Consider the following 21,150-nt stretch of genomic DNA (forward strand, 5'->3'; position numbering starts at 1 on the left):
CTTCACACACCAATATAATATACATGTATATATAAAAACAGGTTAGTTAATACCTGTGTAGCTTTGGAGCCTGTCCCAGACTAGCTCTATAGACCAGGCTGGCCTCAAACTCACAGATCCACCTGCCTCTGCCTCTCGAGTGCTGGGATTACAGGCGTGCACTACCACCGCCCAGACAAAAATGATGATTCTTAATCTTCTAATTATGAAGTCTATGTCCAGAGGGATTCAAGAGCAGAGCTGTATATTTACTGCTTCCCTGCGTGCAGGGAGGGCCTTGAACCCACAAATATTTAATCTGGCCACTGTGACCCACACTCTCTAAAGTCGTATGAGTGTTAATTTTGTCATAGGAGAACATGCTTTCTTGATTATATCTGCCAAAGGCACGTGTGGGTTTATTTTCTATAGCAATCTCTAAAACTAAGAGATTCCCATTCATATAGAATGGTTTGGGTGTGACATGGTGCCCAGGTTCCCTGTTCATATGGAAGGGTTGAGTGTGGCACTCAGACTCCCTGTTCATATGGAAGGGTTGAGTGTGGCACTCAGACTCCCTGTTCATATGGAAGGGTTTGAGTGTGGCACTCGTAGACTCTCTGTTCATATGGAAGGGTTGAGTGTGGCACTCAGTCTCCCTGTTCATATGGAAGGGTTGAGTGTGGCACTCAGACTCCCTGTTCATATGGAAGGGTTGCGTGTGACACTGAGGCAGAAGCTTAGCTGAACCTCACTCTAACAGCTCTTTCTGTTGGCTGTCAGGGAGGCAGTTGAGGCACCTAATTTCCAGGTGGCCAGGCACTAGGGATCCTTGTGTGGTCCTGAAACCGCAGGACTTTGACACACAATGAACAGTTCCAGCTGTCATAATGTTCTTGATTTGCGTTTGCAGGCAGAGGCATGCTATTGGTGGTTTGCAGACAGATGGGAAAACACAGACCCAGCCTTGCTCTGCCTGCTTTCTTATACAACCAGGGCTACCTGTCCAAGGATGGCACAGTTTATAGAAGCTAGGCCTGCCCACATCAATCATTAATCAAGAAAATTACCTATAGCTACAGGCTTGCTCACAGGTCGGCCTGGTCGGGGCATTTCCTCCATTGAGAGTATCTCTTCCAACATGACTCAAGGTTTGTGTCAGGTTGACAAAAACCAACAGTCACACTTTATCTCTATTTCAAAGTGGCATTTGCCAGTTAAATGACATAAAATATATATACCAAAGCACATACGAACACTCTAGTGAATTATTTGGAAAGACACTGTGATGCCTGAATTCATAAAATCTCAAGTTCCTTCAGAGTTTGGCCGCTCTGAGTCCTAACAAGACCATTTGAACTAGGCAGCTAGGGCCACTAACAAATGTAAATTTCATCATCACTTGGAAGAGTCAGAAGACTACATTCCTATAATGATGAGTCCTTCTGAACTAGAAACGTTTTTGTGTTCTTAATAAAATGAAATACTGAGAAGTGATGAGAAACTTCAGTTTCCCAGCATTGGCTGCTTCCATCAGGTGGGACCCATCTTTGTGTAGTTAGGTTTCCTTCTGATTCTGGTGTGTATTGTTTTAATACGTAGGCGTCCCCCGAAAGATCTACAAGAACTCAGCAGAAAGAATTCCAGACGCACATTTTGGATAGCGTGATGGACCATTTGCTTGCCGCTGATGTGTTATTGGGTAATTCTGTGTTTATTTTTAGATTTTAAAAGTGCATATATTACCACTTTCCTGTCTCTAAACTCCAAGCTCATCTCCTTTCTTTTTTCTTTTTAGTCTGACCTTTTATCGCTAACTTTTTTTAACGTTTGAGATGAGATGTTCATGTTTTGCAAACAGCAGCTCGTTGTCATCACTAGACAGTGTTATATCAAATGAACATTTGCTTATTGATATTAGTGTTGGTAGATATATGGAAGTTTCCAGCTAGAGGCAGCTGCAAATAAAACCACTGTAAACATTCTTACTCAGGTGCCACAAACATGTTAATTACATGTGTCTGTTGGGGAGTGGAAGCTCAGGTATGTGCACGCTATTCTTCAGGATGTGCTTCAGGTCGGAAAGTCAAAGCGCACTGGACTAATTGTCTTTCAAAGCACCTGGATTGAGTTGCAATACGAATGTAACACTTGAGAGAGGCATTTACAGTGGAGACATCACTTACAGATCAAACAACATGAAGATGTTTTAGTTCAAAGCCAGGATTAGTGTTGCCTGCCCGTCTTCCGGGCATGACTCCAGAGCTACAGCAGGATTGCATGTTCAAGGACAGCCTAGGCTCCCTAGTGAGACCCTTCTCAGAAAGCAAAAATATGAAAGTTTTAGCAATTTACTTTCTATACTATTCTGAGCGATCATGTGAATCATAGAATCTCTCTGTTCTGGTAAATCAATATTTTATTACAAAATAATTTGCCCGGGCATCTTATATATTGACTTAATGTATAACTGAATTGTCAAAACTAAGCATCAAGTCGCGTTTTTGTGCCAGTTCTTATCCACTGAGATCATCTGTACCACATAAAGACACAGATGAGAACCTCCTTAGAAGTGGAAGTAACCAGTGACCCGTGCGGAGTCTCCACAGTGCGGTGGGGTGAGGAAGTCCTGGGCACTGTGTTTGTTTCAGCCCACTGGGGACACTGGGGTGGCCTGGTTAGGGAGGCTGCACTGCTGACCAGGGTGTGTGTGTCGTCTACCTGCAGCTCCTCGGTGTCACCTGTTTTCTGAATCTCATGCCCACGTCACCTCATGGCTATGGGAAGTGCGCCACAAATAGAGTTTTGTTTGGGAGGCTTTCCCCCCTCATTATTCACACATAATCCATCTTTAATTGAACTTTTTGTGGGGTGAAGATGTTCTGTTGCTGACGGTTCTAGCTGAAAACCATTTGCTTCTCACAGACTGTGTTTAGGTGTGAGTGACTTCACAGGAACTTCCAGCACTCCAAGCTTGTAGCCTGGTGACAATATTCTTTGCAGTGTTTATCCTGACTTCTGACCGTGCACATCATTTTCTGAAAACAGTCCCTGAGAGCATGTGGTCATGTTTCGTAAGGACTGTGGGTACACTTGTCTTGCCTTAGCCTGGTGTCTGTGAGGTCTTGTGTTGGTAGATGTCAGTTTTCTTAGATATTGTTTTTTTTCTGTTGGGATTTAGGAGAAGATGCATCTCTGCCCATCACCAGTGGAGGAAGCTACCAGGTGCTGGTGAACAACGTGTTTTATTTCACACAGCGGGTGGTGGACAAGCTTTGGCAAGGCATGTTCAACAAAGAATCCAAGCTTCTTATAGATTTTATAATTCAACTCATTGCACAGGTAATGCATCATTTCTGTTAACTGCGGAGCACGGTTTTCTCTGATAAACTTTTTCCTCTGCTGTCAAAATTATTGGAAGTAGGTGTAACTAACAGGATAATGAATATTAACATTTGATATAGCCAAGCTTTATAAAAATGAATTGAGAAGTACATGTCTGGGCTCCTCCTCCTCCCTTAACTGCGGCCAGTGCTCTCCTTACAAAGGTGCCTAGGTTTCAAACTGATCCTTCTCCTGCCAAGCCTGCCCAACCCAGGCACTTCACATGCCTTAAGTTGATACAACTCAATAAGCTTTTATAGTGCCATTGTATGAAGACTAGGGGGCATGAGCATCCACTTAGGAAATGTTCCCTCGTCAGCTGGCCTCCACAGTTTATTGATGTCTATATTTCTTTGAGAATATCACTTACCCCATGCATGCTTAACTGAAGAGCATTGGTCACTTGGCACACATCTTACTTTACAATGTAAAAAAGTGGGAATACTTTTCCATGTATATTATGGTTTCTGAGTTTACATTTTTATGGGTTTTGTTGGTGTGTTCATGGTGTGTGTGTGTGTGTGTGTGTGTGTGTGTGTGTGTGTGTTACTTGTGTTTTGTGGTGATATATTGTGTACCCTAATAAAATTTGCCTGAGGATCAGAGGACAGGACAAGCCACTAGATTAAACATAGATGTCAGGCCGTGGTGGCACATACCTTTAATCCTAGCACTCGGGAGGCAGAGATCCATCTGGATCTCTTGAGTTCAAAGGCACCCTGGACTACCTAAGATTGACTCAGTCTAGGAGAGAAACAGAGCCAGGCAGTGGTGGCACACACCTTTAATCCCAGCACTTGAGATCTCATGCCTTTGCTACCAGTATTTGGGAAGCACGTACAGCATTAATCCCAGCACTAGGAAGGAAGTGATGGCTGGGTGGAGAAAGGTATATTAGGCATGAGGAGACAGGAACTAGAGCCCTTTTTCAACTGAACCCCTTTCGGCTGAGGACATTCAGTCAGAGGATTTGCGGAGTTGGCGAGGTGAGAAGTAGCTGTGGCTTGTTCCTTTGTCTCTCTGATCTTTGAGGCAAACTTTATTTGATACACAATATATCACCACAGTGTTTTGTTTTGTTTTTATTCTGGTTTGAGTTTTGTTTGTTTGTTTGCCTGTTTGTTTTCTAAAGAGAGAGACAGAAAGGGTGTGTAGTTGAGTGGGTGGGGAGAATCTGGGAGTAGTTGGAAGGGGAAACCAAGGTCAGAATCTATAGTATGATAGGAAAAAAATTTCAATTAAAAAAAAAAAAAAACGCAGCCAGGCGGTGGTGGCACACGCCTTTAATCCCAGCACTCGGGAGACAGAGGCAGGTGGATCTCTGTGAGTTCGAGGCCAACCTGGTCTACAGAATGAGTTCAGGAGAGGCGCAAAGCTACACAGAGAAACCCTGTCTCAAAAAAGGAAAAAAAAAAAAAAGGGAAAAAACTCTCATCTCTATGCCAAACTGCAACACTTGCCTTGTACCCTGTTCAGCTGGTATATGGTGGAGTGTAGCATTCCCTCCGAAGATATGCCTTTGTAGTTAAGCCGAAGGGCAGCTCTCAAGTGAGGGTTGAAGCCAGAACACCCTGACAGCTCCCACTAACATTCGCTGAATTTCTTGAGTTGCTGTAGAGATCCTAACCAAGGTAGCTTGGTAGGCTCTTCCTCCGCGGTGACATCTGTGTGACATCAGGAGGCCACTCGGCATCACAGGCATGGACTCCTCTCACTGGGGCTGTTTGTACAAGACTCTTCATTCTTAAATTGCATTGATGTGTCTCATCGGTTTCCAAATCCGTAATAGCAAGAGCTGAGTGTTTTTCAGCTAAGCACTCCCAAGACTGAGCGTGACAGCGGGCTTTACAGTTTTGTCCTATTACTGAAAACGTCTTTCGGTTTCTTTAGTCAAAGCGAAGATCTCAGGGATTGTCGCTGGATGCTGTTTACCACTGCCTCAATAGGACCATCTTGTACCAGTTCTCACGTGCACACAAAACCGTCCCTCAGCAAGTAGCTCTCCTTGATTCACTCAGGGTCCTTACTGTAAACCGGAACTTGATCCTTGGACCCGGCAACCATGACCAAGAATTCATTAGCTGTCTTGCTCACTGCCTGATTAATCTACATGTTGGAAGGTAAGTTCTTCTGATACCTTTTGTCCTGTTGTCTTTAATAGCATCCCATCAGAACTCCTTTGTGTTCCTTTTCCTTTTCATTAGTTTTATTTACTGCTTTATGAAAAAGATACAGGGTGAGTGTTGCATTTCAGCAGCGTTAATGAGGATTTTTTGCTTTTCATTTACTTTTACATCTTTAAATTTGCTAATAATAACCACATGTAATTCATGTCATTGTAAAAAGATTTTTGCTTTTTGTATTGAAAAAATTTGTTTTCATACAATAGATTCTGGTCATGGTTTTCCTTCCCAACTCCTCCCAGGTTCTCTCCACCAACCCAACTACCACCTTTTCTCTCTCTCTCTCTCTCTCTCTCTCAAAAATAAATAAATAAATAAACAAGCTAGTAAAAAAACAAACAAACCAGAATTAAAAAAACAGAGAAAAACACAAGAAACACACAGGCATGTGCATACACAAATACAACCCATAAAAGCACAAAACCAGAAACTGTAGTATACTCACAAAAAAGCAGTATGAGACAAAACGCCTGCAAAAATATCACTGGGGTCTTTGTGTGTTGGCCATCTCCTGCTGTATTAGGAAGGTGTGTAGTTACCTCCAGGAGGGAAGAGCTTAGCTTTTAGAGCAGCTGCAAATGAAACAGAGGGAGAGCTACAGCCTGGAGAGGACCCTGACATGCAACAGCATCTTTAGAGAAGTGACCTTTTCGTAAATTTAAGATAAAACTGTTAATACTAATCTAAAATCCTTAAATGTTACATGATAGTCTTGATCCCTAAAATCGCTTGAACTGTGTGCAGCCAAGTGCATCTGTGAGCTCACCCCTTAAAAATGGCACCTTCGTGCTGAACGAGGAGCCCTCTTTTTGTGTCTGCTGAATGTCTGCCTGCCAGTAGTGCAGTGAGGTGCTGGGCCAGTGCTTACACGCGTCTGCAGAGTAATTCATAGTCGGGAGAGCTTTGAGCTCTAACTATCTCTTCAGCTAGTTGACTCTGGTTTCAATGTTTCAGCAACGTGGAAGGATTTGGTCTGGAAGCAGAAGCGCGCATGACCACATGGCACATCATGATTCCCTCAGACATTGAACCAGACGGTGGCTACAGCCAGGATATCAGTGAAGGTAACCGTCCCTCACGAGTGGATGTGTTGTTGTTCATCTCCAGCTTTTAGACATAACGCTGGTTTCAACAGATCCAACCTGTCCCCTCACCAGCCTGCACACAGACCATCTGGAATGTCAAGATGAGTAACTCAGTGAGCCCGAAACGCTGGCCTTCAACCTGCTTATGAAAGTTGGTGGCGTTTGTGCTGGAGATACTAACTTGGCGTTTTCTAGGAAGAAAACTGTCTGTTGCTTAGGTTGGCACATCCCCATTAGAGGCAGATGTCTTCTGAGACAGGTGATCGTTGGTGCCATTTGATCTTTTTGCTCATGTGTTTATCTGTGAGACAAGGTTTCATTGCATACCTAGGCTGACCTTCAAAACTCAGTGTGCCTCAGCCTAGCCCTGAGATGATCCTCCTGCCTCAGGCTCCCACGTCTTATTCTCTTTTAGAATCTCATTTTTTCCAGCATCATATATTGAAGCCTTCGTGTAGATTGATTTCTTACTTGATGTGTTCTAGGTCCAAGCTGAGATCACTCCATAGTGTATATCTCCCAGCCATTCCATGGGGTGCTGTTATGTGTGGTCTTATCCTGGGGAAGGCTTGAACTCAATTCTTCCCTATTCATTTATCTAAGCAATCAGCACTTCTGTCTTCTACCAAAACATCTTGATCCCCCAAACTGAGTTTCACCCACCAGAACTGGAAGTCTAGAGACTTTGTTCCTGCAGTGTGCTCTGAGACCAGTATCTTCAGTCTCTCTTGGAGCTCCTAAAACTGTAAATTGTCAACCCCCTGTCATCTCCAAGGGCTGACATTGGCCACAAGCACTCGGAGGGATTCTGAGGCTTGCTAAGGATGGATGGTGGGAGTATAAACTATGAATATAAGCCACCATGAGAGTGAGTGTGGAGGTTCCTCAAAAAAACCAGAAAAGGAAGCCAGCTGTGGTGGTGCACACCTTTAATACCAGCACTCAGGAGGCAGAGAAGCAGGCAGGTGTCTGAAAGTTCAAGGCCAATAGCCAAGGCTGCATAGTGAAGCTCTGTCTCAAAAAAAAAAAAAAAAAAAAAAAATAGAGCTAACTTACCTGTACCTCTCCTGGGTGTATACCCAAAGATCTGAGTCAGCTAACTTAGAGATATTTGCACATCCATTTTTATGTCTGTGCTATTCTGCTACACAAAATAGCCAGGAAATAGAATCAGCCTAGAAAATAAAATGTGTCCATATGCATGATAGAATTTGGTTGACCATAAAGAAACATGAAATCTTGCCAAAAGATAATACTGAAAAATCATTGTTAAGCCAGACTCAGAAAGAAATACTACCTGTTTATTCTCATGTGGAATCTCGATTTCCATGTTTGTATATGTGTGAGAGGCAGACAAATGGAGAAGCCGAGGTCATGAGATTTAAAGGGGTCCCCATGAGAGAACAGGGAGAGATCGTAAAAGAGAATAAGGTGGGAAGAGTGAGGTGGGGTGCATGTGACGTGAAAACAAGTGGTGGTGGGGGCTCCCAAGGGGGCGGGAGAGTGCCAGCAAAAGGGGGGAAATGGAGGCCTGATTAAAGATTACTTGTACGTATGAAGGTGCCATGAAGGCCCTCTCATTTTGTACTCTAAGTTTAATTTATAGAAAGAAAATACAGTAAAAATTGCTTTTAAGGGCCTGAGGATATAGGCCTGGCAGAATACCGGAGTAGCACAGATGGGGCCATGGGTTCAGTTGGGGATAAAGGACAGTCTGATATACCAATTCTTCTCTGGAAGTTGGTCGATAAATACTTGTAATTTTATAAATGAATCATATATCATTTTCACATGGTTGTAAAGATTTGGGAGGGGACGCATTGAGACAGGGTTTCTCTGTGTAGCTTTGCGCCTGTCCTGGAACTCACTCTATAGACCAGGCTGGCCTCCAACTCACAGAGCTCCTCCTGCCTCTGCCTCCCGAGTGCTGGGATTAAAGGCATGCACCACCACCGCCTGGCTAAAGATTTTTTTAAATGTTTTCCACACGTGCAATACTTAACTTTGGCTTGTCTAAATTAAGTAATTCTCTCCATTGAACTGAAAATAATCTAATTGTGAAATTTTGTTTTACAATTGAATACAATAGTTCAAATTCCAAGATGGAAAGCTTGGGGAGAAGAGCTGCCTGTGTGTTCTCTCTGGAGCCATTTCTGTCTTTCCCTTCTCAAGGGCGTCAGCTTCTCATTAAAGCTGTCAACAGAGTCTGGACAGAGCTGATCCACAGTAAGAAGCAAGTCCTGGAGGAGCTCTTCCGAGTCACCCTGCCTGTGAACGACAGGGGCCACGTGGACATAGCCACCGCACGGCCACTCATCGAAGAGGCTGGTTTGAAATGCTGGCAGAATCATTTGGGTAAGGAGGCCCAGAGACCCTGCAGTTTCTGCCCCAGGTGCATGCACACTGTACAGCAGAGGCCCTCACGGTCCCACTGTGGACGGACATCACTATGTCAGCTCCGTGTCAGTGTTCGCAGCCTGTGATCTTAACTCTAAGATTTTAGAGGCCCTTAGAGCATGGCTTCTTATTCAGAGTAGCTGTTTTTATCGTATTAGCTACCACCGTTCATTCGTTTTGCTGTGATGATGTTAATGTATATATATGGGATACTTATGAACCCTTAGTGATAAACAGCGTATAGTGTTTAGACTTCACAGCTTTCTTAAAATCCAAAACATTTTGTGTTCCAAAATATTCTCAACAACAAATACTTTGAGATAATAGATTGTGAGTCATTAGCATAGAGACATATTCTAATTTAAATAAGTTTTCATATTAGTAGAAGAGAGTGACATTACAACCAAATATAAATTCAGCTACCACACTAATTCTCAAGCACCTGACCTTAAACATAAATAAGTCTGTGATACCTGTAAAAGACTCTGAGCTGAGCGACTTTGGGTCTGTGCCAGTTCTTCATCTGTTGGTGAATCATGTCCAGATCTGCTTGCAGGCACAGGAAAGGTGCAGGGATCACTGCTCCTACGCCACTGTGTTTCCTGTACTTAAACGCCTATAGTCGCATTTACATGGGCTCAAAAACAGACTGAAATTTTCACAACTAGTAAAATTGAATGGCAATATCCTTGTACTGTGATAGACACATTCACATTACATGAGAGAACAACCATAGCCTTGTACTGTGGTAGACACATTCACATTACATTATTAGAACAGCCATAGCCTTGTACTGTGGTAGACACATTCACATTACATGATAGAACAGCCATAGCCTTGTACTGTGGTAGACACGTTCACGTTACATGAATGTGGTCTGACTTTCACAACTGAATCTCTTGTTACACTGCAGTCATATTTTCAGGCTGTGCTTGGTGACTGAGTGCTACAGATCCAGCAAGTGAATCATGGATACTGGGGAGATAATTGGGATCTGTAACCACCTGAAATAGTCAAAGACTAATAAATACATGATGAATTGTATAGTTGCCTAATTTTAAATTTACAGCCCATGAAAAGAAATGCATAAGTCGAGGAGAAGCCTTGGTGCCTACCACACAATCCAAACTGTCCCGGGTCAGCAGTGGCTTCGGTCTTTCCAAACTGACAGGGTCAAGAAGAAATCGAAAGGAAAGTGGCCTTCATAAACACAATCCTTCCACCCAGGTACGAGGGTTAGTGCCATGGTTCCTACCCTTGGGATTTCTATCTCCAGGTCTAGTTTTGATGTTTTCTATAATACTGCTAACGTATGCAAACAAGTTTGATGTAGAACTTTCCTATGTTCTGCTTTAGAAGAGGGGAGTGACAGATTCCAGAGTGTCTTCATTTTGTAAAATGCACGTAGTGTGTATATCCATTTCATAACTGGACCCAAGTGACAGTCAGAGACTGATAGCTCGTTACGTTTTTTCCACAATTTTCTGACTTTGAATAATACTCGCATTGATAATATAAAAATTCTAAGGAGTGACAGAGGAATGTTTATCATCTAGTTGTAGATACTTGTGGTTGGTTTGTTTTAATCCTCTGTACCTCCTCCATTAACCCTTCATCCTCTTACAACCCTAAGCCAGTGGCAGTGTGAAGAAGGTCTGAAAGAATTGTCATATACCCATCCTCCGTAAGCCACACTGGGCTTCTGAGAAGTGGACTTTGAGGTGGAGTCCAGTGTGCAGAAGGGGATTAGGGAATGCCCTGGGAATCTATCCCTATGGGAAAGCAAAGGGAAATGGCGCTGGGAAGAATCAGACTGTAGTGTACTTCACCCTACTTGGCTGAAGAAGAACATAGGCCACACTGATCTCTTAGAGTTGGCCAAATTTTAACTCGCTGTTCAGAACTAATTTCACGCACTGTTAGCTCATTATTTTTTTCCCAAAGAAATCAAGAAAATGTTAAGGCTCTTTTCTTATGGTTTGTTAGGAGATTTCCCAGTGGATGTTTACACACATTGCTGTTGTGCGTGACCTAGTGGACACACAGTACAAGGAATATCAGGAGGTAAGCATCATAACACTAGCAGTGGTGTGCATGGCACCTTTGGGTGTGACATTTGCTCTGTTTTAAATGTCACATTCTTGGGTCCCAGCAAACCCCACTTCTCATGAAAGTATTAGCTTTGTTTCCTTAAACTACAAATCAAATATGACTTATATTTACTGAAATGAGTTGGACTGAATTGGTTTCCCAATTATAATTTCATTTCAAGTTATCTGTGTTTTTGTTTTTTATCATTGGGAAACCAACCTGGCCTCTTTCTCTGCAGCGTCAGCAGAATGCTCTGAAGTACGTGACTGAGGAGTGGTGCCAGATTGAGTGTGAGCTGCTGCGGGAGCGAGGATTATGGGGTCCCCCCATTGGCTCCCATCTAGACAAATGGATGTTAGAGATGACGGAGGGGCCCTGCAGAATGAGGAAAAAAATGGTGCGCAACGACATGTTCTATAACCACTATCCTTACGTGCCGGAAACAGAACAGGAGACAAGTGTGACGGTGAGTTCACGTCAGCCTTTGTGATGGCTCTCTCCAGGTCTTCACACTCGTGGTTCCTTGTTAGCTGGTTACCTGTTGGTGAACCGTGACTGGAGGACTGTGTCTGCAAAACCGGTGACATCCCCACGAAAGAGGGGTGTAGGACGCACGTTACGTGTTATAGAACCTCTTTCGTTTTCCACGTTTATGTTTAAAATTGGGAAATGAGCTCTACGTCAGAGGACTGTTAGGAGGATTACGTCAGTGGGGAATGTTAAGGGAGTAGTGTCTGCCACAGAGTAAGCCCCCAGCAGTTCTTCTGTCCCCTGTGGGAGTCCTGGCCCCATTCCTCTTGAACTCTGTGGTTTCCACCCCTGTTCTAATGCTGCCTAGAATGCAGGCCTCAGCCTGAGCTTCAGCGTCTAGCCACAGATAAACATCCTATTCGGATGAACACTGAGATTGTAACAGGGAGGGGATGCTGTCGTCTGTTAACACCTGGGTGTATTTGGAGACGTGCTGAGGGAAATAAGGGAGATGCAGAGAGTTCCCCTCAGTGTGGCGTCTAAGGTAACCAAGCTCACAAGCAGAGGGAACATGGTAGTCAGGGAGTCCGGGCGTAACCCTGCTGTAGTGGGGCACTGACTACACTTTGCAGACCTGGTACATGCAGTGGAACTAGAGGTAATGGTAATGTATTATATGCTTCAGGATTGGTGAGGGTTTCATGTGCTTGTTACAAAAGTGGTCAAATTGGAAGTAACCATATTTTTTTTAAGAGAATAAGGATCTTAGACTCTACTAATCATCAAGATTATCGAAAACAGTTCTTTAAAACCTGCTTTTCTCAAAGCTGTTAGTTCCATCAAGAACACCATACTGTGTCTTAAAGCACCGTGCCTTCAAATGTGTACACATTGCAAACACAGCGACACCCTCCCCCATATTTTGCAGACTCTTCTAGCACATGCCTTTGTGAGAGCAGAGCAGTAATCTTTAAGTTTTGGTTATTTCCTCCAATTATTCCTCAAGGGTTAAAGCCTATGGCAACCTGATACAATGCTTAAGTGAGTGTTCATTTATTTTAACCCTTTCAGAAATGCCGAGCCCACCGATTAAAATACATCCGAAAGCCATCAACCTGGGGAAAGGACAGGCAGGATCAAGGAAGTGGGGAAGGACAGTGCAGGGAGGGGCGGTCAGAAGACATGCCACACAGAAACTGTCCAACCACAAAACTAATCAAGATTCCAAGCTACAACGTAGATACACTCTCCTAACGTGAAATAAGCTCAGGATTTTGCTTTAAGTGAGGCATACACTTGTGGGTTATTTTTTTTTCCATAACTATAATATACATTACTATATTTATACTTTCTTCTTGAACAGTCTTATTAATTTATACAATTATATGAAAACTTCAGTATTGGGAAAAGAAAGATATTCAAGGTTCATATGTGTCTGTAGTCAGGGTTTCTATTGCTGTAATGAAACACCAAGACCTAGAAGCTAGCTGGGGAGGAAAGGGTTGATTTGGCTTACATTTCCACATCATAGTCCATCATTGAAGTAAGTCAGGAGGGGAACTCACACAGGGCAGGAACCTGGATGCAGGAGCTGATGCAGAGGCCATGGAGGAGTGCTGCTTACTGGCTTGCTCCCCATGGCATGCTCAGCCTGCTTTATATAGTACCCAGGACCCCATGCCCAGGAGTGGCCCCGCCCACAATGGGCTGAGCCCTTCCCCATCAATCACTAATTTTAAAAAAAAGCCTTACAACCCCATCTTATAGAAGCATCTTCTCAATTGAAATTCCCTCCTTTCAGATAACACTAGTTGTGTGTCAAGCTAAATACAAGACTAGCCAGAACAGTACCTAGACCATTACCCAAGCAGAGGAGCCCACCAGCCCGTGAGGGCTGAAGAAACATTCCTAGCAAGAATGTACCATATGGAGCTAGGCTTTTGACAGACAGATTGTGTGCTAGAAAATACAAGGCAGATGAGAAATGTTGGCTTGTTTACATAAAGTGAAGGAGTGGGCGGGAGGGAGAGACAATTATAGAATTATAGTTTGTGTTACATGTTACACATACTATGTTCAAGTCACAAGTTAACCTGAGATATGGTGAAATTATCTAAATGAATAATTTTTGCTTTAGTTTTAATAATTTAAGATCTGATAAATTTGAAAGGCATTGCACGTCCACTTTTATTGTATAGAGCATGCAACCTGTTGTTGAGCTGCACCAGAGTGTGTGCAAAGCAGTCGGTTAGGTGCTCTACAGAGCAAGTCACGCGCAGCATCATTGCTCTAAGTCTCCGGGAGCCCTCCGAGGTCCAGTTAACATTACCCTTATTCCTCACAGAAACCAGTAAACTTATGAAAGGCGACAGCTGTTAAAGAGTGGGTGCAGCATGAGCCTAGACCAGCCGGCCCTAGTACTCAGATCACATGACAGCTTCCATTCTGTACAGTAGTGATTGTAATCCCATCACCGGGAGCCACAGGCTGGAGGCTCAGGAGTTCGAGGCCATGCTAGACTCTATCACCGCCCTTGAGTTATTCTGCGCAGAAACTGTTGACTAGGTTTCATCTCTGTTGCTGAGTGCCTCGTAGTTAAATGCTGAGCTACGGGGCCACCAGTATTCTGCCCCCTTCAAATTATAGGTTTGTTTTTTCATTGCTTCCTGTTCAGCCAGCATCGGGGAGAATTTTCTTAAGTCTGAAGTTTTTCTACTATCAGGGAACCAAAAAGTTTGGAGGATAGGTATGAGGGAGTGAGGAAGTCAGTTTAATGTGTGTGAAGGTGAATAAAGTATAAATATTTTGTTTTTTGGGTTTTTTTGTGTGTGTGGGGGTGGATGGGTGGGTGGATGGATGGATGGATGGATGGAATGGATGGATGGATGGAAAGATAGATAGATAGATAGATAGATAGATAGATAGATAGATAGATAGGTACGTAGGTAGGTAGTAGGTAGATAGATAGATAACTTAAATAATAAAAACTGAAATTTAAAGATATCCACTAAGAAGGGTAAGAGCCAGTTTTCTGGGTCCTGAAGCTAGCATGGTATGGGAGAGCCTCTCTAAGAGGAGGACTATGGAATGCAAATAGCACACTATGGGGTGGGTTGGAAAAGAGCCACAGAAGTGTGCTCTGCTGAAGTTTAAGCTCCATATCCTTAGAGTGAGTACACCCCTGCCTTCAACTGTATTAAGTCTGTAGACATAGAGTTCACTTGACCCTTCTTTCAACTTTCTAAATTCAGTGCCTCCCAACTTATAAAACACAGCCAGACCACTTGCAGTGAACAGGTTGTATCAACCAGAAAACTGCTCCTGGAGACTGTTGACAGGCAGAACAGACTCCCCTGGAGCTAAGGCAGACCTTGTTTATCAGAAGTGATTGTCATTTCTAAGTAACGTTTACCTTGTTCTGTTGTATAAGCTGAAGAATACAATGATGATTAAAAAGCTAATTCTATTTTAGATCTTTCTGTTATAAATTAGTGATTATTTCTGTAGTTTATTATGTCTTGTTTATTAAACCTTTGAGGAAGGGGCAAGGAGGTTGTTTGGGGGGCGGCAGGCTGAGACAGTCTCTCATAGAGCCCAAGCTGACCTTAAATGCAAACTCTTCCTTCCTCCACTTCCCAAGTGCTGAGATCACAGGTGTGAACTTTATTTGAATGAGTGTTTTGCCTGAACGTATTTATGTGCATTCTGGTGTGCGTGCGTGCGTGCGTGCGTGTGTGTGTGTGTGTGTGTGTGTGTGCCTGGTATCTTAGGAGGCTGGAAGAGAGCGTCAGGTTCCCTGCAACTATAGTAATGGATGGTTGTAGCCACCATGTAGCTGTGAGGACAGAAGCCAAGTCATCTCTGCCCCCCTTAAGATGACTCTTAAGCCCTGATAATACAGCATACGATATTTTAAAACAGTTTAGCTGTTTGACTGACTTTGAAGTTTGTGTCCAGAATGTACGATATGTTTTGGTGGGTCACGTGCCACAGACTTGAAAGCTTTTAAATCTTGTCAACTAAAATTATTCTAACAAGCAAACCTAAATAATTACTGTTTTGGAAGAACTCAGTCAAAACCGACCCTCTCTGCACAGTGACTATTTGAGGAGGGTGGGGCGCTTTCCATAATGCAAGGAGATGTGTCGAATGGTGGTGCTGTGTGGATTATGTATCCTCACAGTTGATGTTAGGAAGTCAGCATAGGTTATGATGAAATGAAAAACCTGGACTCATAACTCTGAGTCCTCAGTCAAGAAAACAAGATCCTGGCCTGGCAACTTGGCTCAGCACGTAAAAACCTGATGACCTGGGTTGATCCCTGAACCTTCATGGTAGGAGAGAACTAACTCTGGCAAGGTGTCCTGTGTCCTGCACTACACATGCACTGTGATGCATGTGATACTACACATGCACACACACGCGTGTGCACACACATACACACAAAATAACTAAGGATTTTAAAAATTAAGTTAGGTTGTGTTTTGCCATTTAAAATACATCATTAAATACCACACTAGTTTTAATTGTATAGGCTTCTTACTTTTCAAATTAAGAACTTCAAATAAATCTGACGTTCTTTGCAGACATCAGTGTGGTAAGTACTAGCTGCACACCTGTTAACATGGAGTAGCTCTAGGCAGGAAGCTGACTTATTTTACATTTTCTTTTCTGACCAAGGGAGTCTCTGGTAGCTACCTCATAGATATTTTCATGTAGATCTCCTAGGACTCACGTGAATTGCTCATTTGGGAAAGTCCATCACCAGCATGTTTTAGAGATAGTAAAGTTAAAAGGTATGAAATTATTTTCTAGAAATTTTGAGTGAAAAATTTCTGTATGAACATAATTATAACAATAATTTAGTATACTTTTTCTGTGTAAAGGGAATTGTGATAATGCCAGTTTGTTGGCGTGGTATTCGTGTTTGCCAGTCACTTCTGGACTCACTATTGAAAGTCAACTCAGTCAAGAGTGGATGAGCAAGTGTGTAACACAGCACTGACTTGTACACATGTCCCACCTTCCGGCTGGGGCTCTGTAGTAGAACAGACAGCAGATACAGAGCTTCGAGACTAGTACCTGGCCCAAGTTGTATTTATCATGTATCCATCCTGTAGGGGTTTTTCCTCTTTATTAATTTCAATATTGGTCACATGTTAAAACAGTTCTGTTTATTATTAATTTGGGTTGAGTATTTTTATAACTTTTTGTTGGGGTAAATCTTATATTCATTGAAGTTCACAAGCGTTAGGATCAAGCCAAGGTCTGCTCTGTCGTTGTACCTCTGAGTTATACACCTGACCCCCTTCTTTCTTTCTCAGGGTTGAAGTTTAGGACCAGACTTTTGCCTTTAGAGTGGTTTTACTTACTGCTGGGTATAGCGGCTCAGTCCTCCAGGATTTGGGAAGCAGAGGCTGGAGAATTGTCCTGATTTTGGAGCAGTGTAGTCCACATAGTGACTTTCCAGCCCACCAGAGCTGTGTAATGAGACCTTGTCTCAAAAAACAAAACCTGAAAATGGAGACGGTCTTTCCTTCTGTTGACATTTCAGTGAGTTTTGACAGTGTTTACCATACCCAGACCCGTGCTGATGTAGGGATACTGCCATGTGGTTTAAAGTACAAGATTCACTGAAACCATGTGAAGTACTTGAAAGTCTGCCCCTACCCAGGGTCTGCTCTGCCTAGGGAAGGGACCAGAGTGTGACATGATTACCACAGGGAAGTAAAGATAGGAGTCCTCAGACAGGAGTCCTGGAGAGCAGGAGGCCTCGGAAGGCCTACTGGCTGTTTCCTCCCTCTAGGTGGCTGTTTCCTCCCTGTAGCTGGCTGTTTCCTCCCTGTAGCTGACTGTTTCCTCCCTGTAGCTGGCTGTTTCCTCCCTGTAGCCGGCTCTACACCATGTGCCCAGCAGAATTGCCTCTTGTCATTCAGGCAACTGCTAATTCTTCTACAGTACTTTTCAGAAAAGCTTTTACTTGGGCTGATGATACCATCTGTAAGACAGTGAAGGGACTGTGTTTGGGCTTCTGAGGCAGGGTGGATGTCAATCAGTCAGCCCGGGTTTTATGTGTAGAGGTATTGTAGATGACATCTTAAGTCACATGAGTTGTTAGGACACAGGTCTGGGGGAATGTGGGGGGAAGAAACGTGGAAGACATGAGCTAGCACATGGTTCTGTTTCTTGGCTTTTGTGTTTTCTTTCTTTCTTTTGAAGCCTTGTAAAGTCATCCGTGATAACAGCCCTGCTGAAGTTTTGTTTGTGACTTTTATGTCTGTCTATTGAAACTTGTGGTATGTTTAAATTTTACTTAAAACCCTGATCTTGGTCATGGAGGAAATAACCACAAAGCTCAGTGGTTGTGTAAGTAGCTGAGTAGATCATGTTGATTCCCTTTGAGCTGAGTACCTCTTCTGTATGTCTGCGGTCCTCAAGAAGATTATGGGTTTGATATGTTTATATGCTTTTTTCCCCTCATGTGTCTATACTTAATACCCTGTTTTCAGTCTGAGGTCCCAAGTAAACAACCCGAGACACCCGATGATGTCATTGCTCAGAAGGTAAAGCACAATCACCTCAAAAGAATGCAGACTACTTGCAGCTTTGTTCTTAGTGCACGGTAGACGGTAGCAGACTGACTAACGTTCAAGACTGACTGAGTCTTGTGTGAGTTCTCTTGGGTGGAAGGCGTGCTGTCCGTTGTGCGGAGACGTCCTCCTGTTCCCGGCTGTTCTGTGCACCCTGGCAGGGGTTTCTGCTGCTCACTAACAGGCGGGGCTCTCACCACCCGACATGTGCTGCTTTGCTTGTGACTAACCAGTTGTGAGGCATGTTAGTAATGGGCAGCCTGGCACCCTCAGCTTTTAAAATATACTGTGATTACTTTAAATGCTGAGAGGGCAAGACTATTAAATTGCTTTACAGTCAGAAGAAATTAATCTAAAAACTAAGTGTATGATCACGTTTTTAATTGGTATATATTTTTCATTTTGTTTGTTTTCCAAAAAGATTCAGTGCTTTTAATATAGATACAGAAATGTACCCCAACACATTTTAGGAAAAGACAGTAACCAAATCTGCATCCATTAATCCATTATCTTGCCCATCACTAACTAGACCATCATCTTTTACAATGTTAGCAGTTTGGGCAGGGGATACTACGGTGACTGCCTCCTGCTCCTTTCTGTCTACTAATTTTTTTTTCCGTCTTAATAAAATATAAGCAGTTTTGAGTTGAATATGATCATTTTGCCTCATACAGAAGAACCATAAAGGTACTAAGTGTGTTGTCTTCTTTCATTGAAAAAGACACTGTTTTCCTTGTTAGTTTGCCCGTCAGCTGGACTTGCCACTCCCATGAGGTCATTCAGCATCTTTTGATTCTTTCCAGGGTGGTGGGATGTCTTCCATCTCCACCTGCTGTGTGGCCCTCCCCAGTTTGCCTGCAGATCTCACTTCCTAGGCTCCACTCCTCAAATTCAAAGAAGCCCATTGTGGCTTCAGTTAGTTATTACAGGTCTGGAAATCCATTCAGCATTTCAGCCTAAATATCTCACCCACCCAGACACTTGTTTTCCATTCTAGTTGGAAATCAGTTACAAGAATGTAATAAAAAAAAAAAAAGTAGGATTTAAAAAAAAAAAAGATTGAATATTCTTACTTATAACAAAGGAGAAATAAAATGCTCTCTGAAGAAGAAACGTATTTCAGATTCCTCTATTTTTTGAATCTTTAATCTGAAGCCTGAGTCTAATTGTGATTTTAGCAATCTACATTCATATACATTTTTAGAGATTCTGAGCTATTACTTTGCCCTTGTTTATGATATCAAGAAGGAAAACAAGTTTAGGTCAATTGGAAAACTCTTTTTAGGATAAAGATTATTCTGTGAAAGAAATGTTCTATTGTATCCAGAATATTGAATTTCTGGGTATCCATTTCTTCATCAGAATGAAGTTATGTCTGTTCTTTGGTTGGATGTTACCAGATAGTACCAGACAATGATACAGATAGAGGGCCCAGGTCATCTCGCAGGCCAGCCAGACAGTGCCCCCTAGTGTTGAATGTGTCTTCTGTGCCTAGTCAGGCTGTAGGAATGGGAAGGTGTGGGCTATGTCTAGAGTCCTATAAAACCCAGGTCCACGGAAAGGAGCCACACAGTTCTTACTCTCCCTGCAAGGTCCCGAAGGAAACACTTGAGACTGTTCCAAAGGAACAAGCGCCCTTCAGTCCCCTCAGACTGGACAGCCCTGTTGCAGCCCACTGCCCTTCATGATGGGCATTTTTCCTCTACTGCCCCAGAAGGTCAGCATACACAGAACTGACAAGGAGCTTCACCAGCCCAGATATACTGTTTGGTTAAACATGGTCTCTTTCTCTTGGGAAGAACAAGACTGCCAATATTGTTCAATATATGTCATTTCACAAACTGTGGAGTTTTTAAGGGAGCAACTTAACCCGGAAGTCAGTGTTTAGTGTTTCTTTATCTAGTCTAAGCAAAGCCTGTGTACAATAGGAACACAGAGAAGTCTTGACAAGCTTGTATTGTACTTGTTGACAATAACTCTGAGTCGTTTTCTCTGGTTCTTTCTTAGAAACCTGCTCGGTACAGGCGAGCTATAAGTTATGACAGTAAAGAATACTACTTACGCCTGGCCTCTGGGAACCCAGCTATTGTTCAGGATGCTATCGTAGAGAGTTCAGAAGGGGAAGCCACCCAGCAAGAACCAGAGCATGGAGAAGACACCATTGCCAAGGTCAAAGGTCAGCTTCCTCTTCGATTTAAAATCATTTTAGAGCATTTCTTCCATGTGACTTCATATGAAAATATGAGAATTGGGGGCCAACTATAAACATGTCTGTATACATTGACTCACAAGACTGATGTATGAATGAGAACCAGAGACTGTATCTATTCCCTATAGATGTATAGGTCAGTCATATAGCCATTGGCTCAGGAAGTTTTCATTGTGTTTGGCAAAGCACTCAGAGAAACCTGACTTCAAGCAGCTAAATAAATAATTGCAAAATTAAAACAGTTATTAGATATATCATCAATGTAGCTGCGGGAAGTCATCTCAAATTTAGCCTCTGGAAGGCCACCTGTTTCCCACGTCTGTGGTTACATTCCTCCCTACAGCACATGCAGGAGCTGGAACTAACAGGTCCCGTCCCCACATCCTACTCTGGCCCTTGTCCTGACCTCCACGGTGGGGATCTTTGCTTCTCTCTCACACACAAGGCGCAGTGGTTTTGAACTCACTGTTGCTTGTCTCTTTTAAATGTGTGAGTTTTCTCAAAGGCAGAGATCATTTCATTCTGTGTGGTGTGTGAATGTTATGTGTGGCACAAGTACACGTGTGTGCTCATACACGCAGAAGCCCGAGGTCATCCACAGTTGGAGTTCTTCAGAAGCCATCCACCGTGTTCTCTGAGATCTCTGTCATTGTTCACTGATGCTGCTAGGCTGACTGCTGGCGAGTCCTGGTAATGCTCCTGTCTCAGCCACACCAGTGCTGGGACTACAAGTGTGCAACATTATACAGCTTTATATGCGT

The 21,150-nt window shown here is 43.1% G+C and overlaps 1 protein-coding gene across 6 annotated transcripts in view; it reads left to right on the top strand.

Annotated features, from left to right (window-relative positions):
* The window catches only part of Wdfy3 (WD repeat and FYVE domain containing 3), a 248,435-nt gene that overhangs the window by 184,608 nt on the left and 42,677 nt on the right, over positions 1-21,150 (top strand). For 5 of the 6 annotated variants that reach the window (XM_036200777.1, XM_036200773.1, XM_036200775.1 and 2 more), the window contains 10 exons: positions 1,582-1,681; positions 3,161-3,321; positions 5,254-5,483; positions 6,501-6,610; positions 8,804-8,986; positions 10,098-10,255; positions 11,015-11,092; positions 11,358-11,585; positions 18,100-18,153; positions 20,188-20,356. In XM_036200777.1, the coding sequence (XP_036056670.1) occupies positions 1,582-1,681; positions 3,161-3,321; positions 5,254-5,483; positions 6,501-6,610; positions 8,804-8,986; positions 10,098-10,255; positions 11,015-11,092; positions 11,358-11,585; positions 18,100-18,153; positions 20,188-20,356 (1,471 nt within the window). The remainder of the gene's footprint in view (positions 1-1,581; positions 1,682-3,160; positions 3,322-5,253; positions 5,484-6,500; positions 6,611-8,803; positions 8,987-10,097; positions 10,256-11,014; positions 11,093-11,357; positions 11,586-18,099; positions 18,154-20,187; positions 20,357-21,150) is intronic. The other variant, XM_036200776.1, reaches the window with a different exon arrangement.

The sequence above is a fragment of the Onychomys torridus genome, chromosome 10 (genome assembly GCF_903995425.1).
Source record: "Onychomys torridus chromosome 10, mOncTor1.1, whole genome shotgun sequence".
Classification (NCBI taxonomy): domain Eukaryota; kingdom Metazoa; phylum Chordata; class Mammalia; order Rodentia; family Cricetidae; genus Onychomys; species Onychomys torridus.